A 1,482-nucleotide genomic window follows, 5' to 3' on the forward strand; every position below is an offset into this window, starting at 1 on the left:
ACAAAGCAGCAGCTCTCATTTACAGTCGTCTCGTTCAGCTTGGTACTTTTCTCCTTTCAGTAGGGTTGTTTACAGCACACGCGATTTCCAGTTAGCTTCTTAGCTTAGCCTCCTTCACAGCGACAACACACACACTTCAACAGAGGCCACGCCTCCAGCAAGAATCACTTCTCTATAGCAGCGAGTCCAGACCCTCGTACGAAGCAAAGTGAAGGACAAGGGTTTGGTTTTTACCAAGCTAGTCTTCAACCAAAATATTACATAAACCACTGAACAAATTTTAACAAGACTTTCAGAAAGTAATTATTGGATGCATTCATAATAATTCAGGAATATAAATCTAATCTWGAGTCAAGTTAAAATGTTTCCTCTTATCCTGTCTTCTGGATGAGGGGAAACATTTTAACTTTAACATTTAACTTTTGGATTCAGACAAATTCAAGATGGCTACCACAGTCAACCGACTTTAAAACATTTCAATATCTATAACTCAGTCAGTTTTACAGATACTGATGTAAAATTTAGTGAGGTAATAGCAGACTGATTCTCAACATATTATTTGAACATTAACATCCATCCGTTATCTTCCGTTTTACTCGAAGTCGAGTCGCGGGTGCAGTAGCTTGAGCAGGGAAGATGAACATTAACAGATCATTGCCTAAATGTGTGCCGTTGGGGAGTGATGTCATCCTATCTGGTAGCAAAATGCAGATCTCGTAATCCACTTAAAGGAGTTTGATAAAACCTTCAACAACAAAACTATTCGATAAGCTGTGTAACTTTCAGAATTCATCCATTTAGGATGTCCACGACAACCAAATGACTTTATAAAACTTTATACAAAAATAGACATAATTCATTCTATCTTAAAACTACTATTATATGTGTTGTGGTTGTAAAAACACATAATCTAAGAGCTGCTATTAGTACAGAATCTTTAATGAATATTGGAATCAAATCTGTTTGTCTATTAGTGTGATATTTCACCAACCAATGGTTGGACATTGGCTAATATCAAATTAGCTATAATTCACTCAGTGTTGCTGCTGAGCTAAAAGTAAAAAGAGATGTCATCAACCCATGTTCTATAGTATTTAATATCAGATGGAGTTTACAATGTTTTTAAACAATTTTTTTCTGCTTTCTTTTCCAACAACTGAATTTGATTTTCTTTTAATGCGATGAGGTTGAGTTCCAAGTATAGCAGATGGCTGCTGAATGTCATCTCTGTGGTATTTTATTGATTCAGACAAAAAGGGAAATGTCAAAGAGAATTACAGAATACTGATTTTATTAATTTTTCTCAACAGGAAGCAACCATACCAACCACCAGTGTTGACCTTGTGTTTGGCTCTTCTGTCCCTCGTCTTCTCTCCGTCTCTGGGCCGTAAGTCAGCGTCAAAGAGTCGAACATTGTAGCAACAGCAACGGTTAAAGTACTGACATTATCTCAAATTGATATTCACTTTGCATGGGGGGGGG

At 36.8% G+C, this 1,482-nt stretch overlaps 1 protein-coding gene across 4 annotated transcripts in view; it reads left to right on the top strand.

The window, feature by feature from the left end:
• The window catches only part of col9a1c (collagen, type IX, alpha 1c), a 57,207-nt gene that overhangs the window by 6,814 nt on the left and 48,911 nt on the right, over nt 1–1,482 (top strand). For all 4 annotated transcript variants that reach the window (XM_014031497.1, XM_014031500.1, XM_014031499.1 and 1 more), the window contains exon 2: nt 1,311–1,387. In XM_014031497.1, the coding sequence (XP_013886951.1) occupies nt 1,311–1,387 (77 nt within the window). The remainder of the gene's footprint in view (nt 1–1,310; nt 1,388–1,482) is intronic.

The sequence above is a fragment of the Austrofundulus limnaeus genome, unplaced genomic scaffold (genome assembly GCF_001266775.1).
Source record: "Austrofundulus limnaeus strain Quisiro unplaced genomic scaffold, Austrofundulus_limnaeus-1.0 Scaffold1262, whole genome shotgun sequence".
Taxonomy (NCBI): Eukaryota; Metazoa; Chordata; class Actinopteri; order Cyprinodontiformes; family Rivulidae; genus Austrofundulus; species Austrofundulus limnaeus.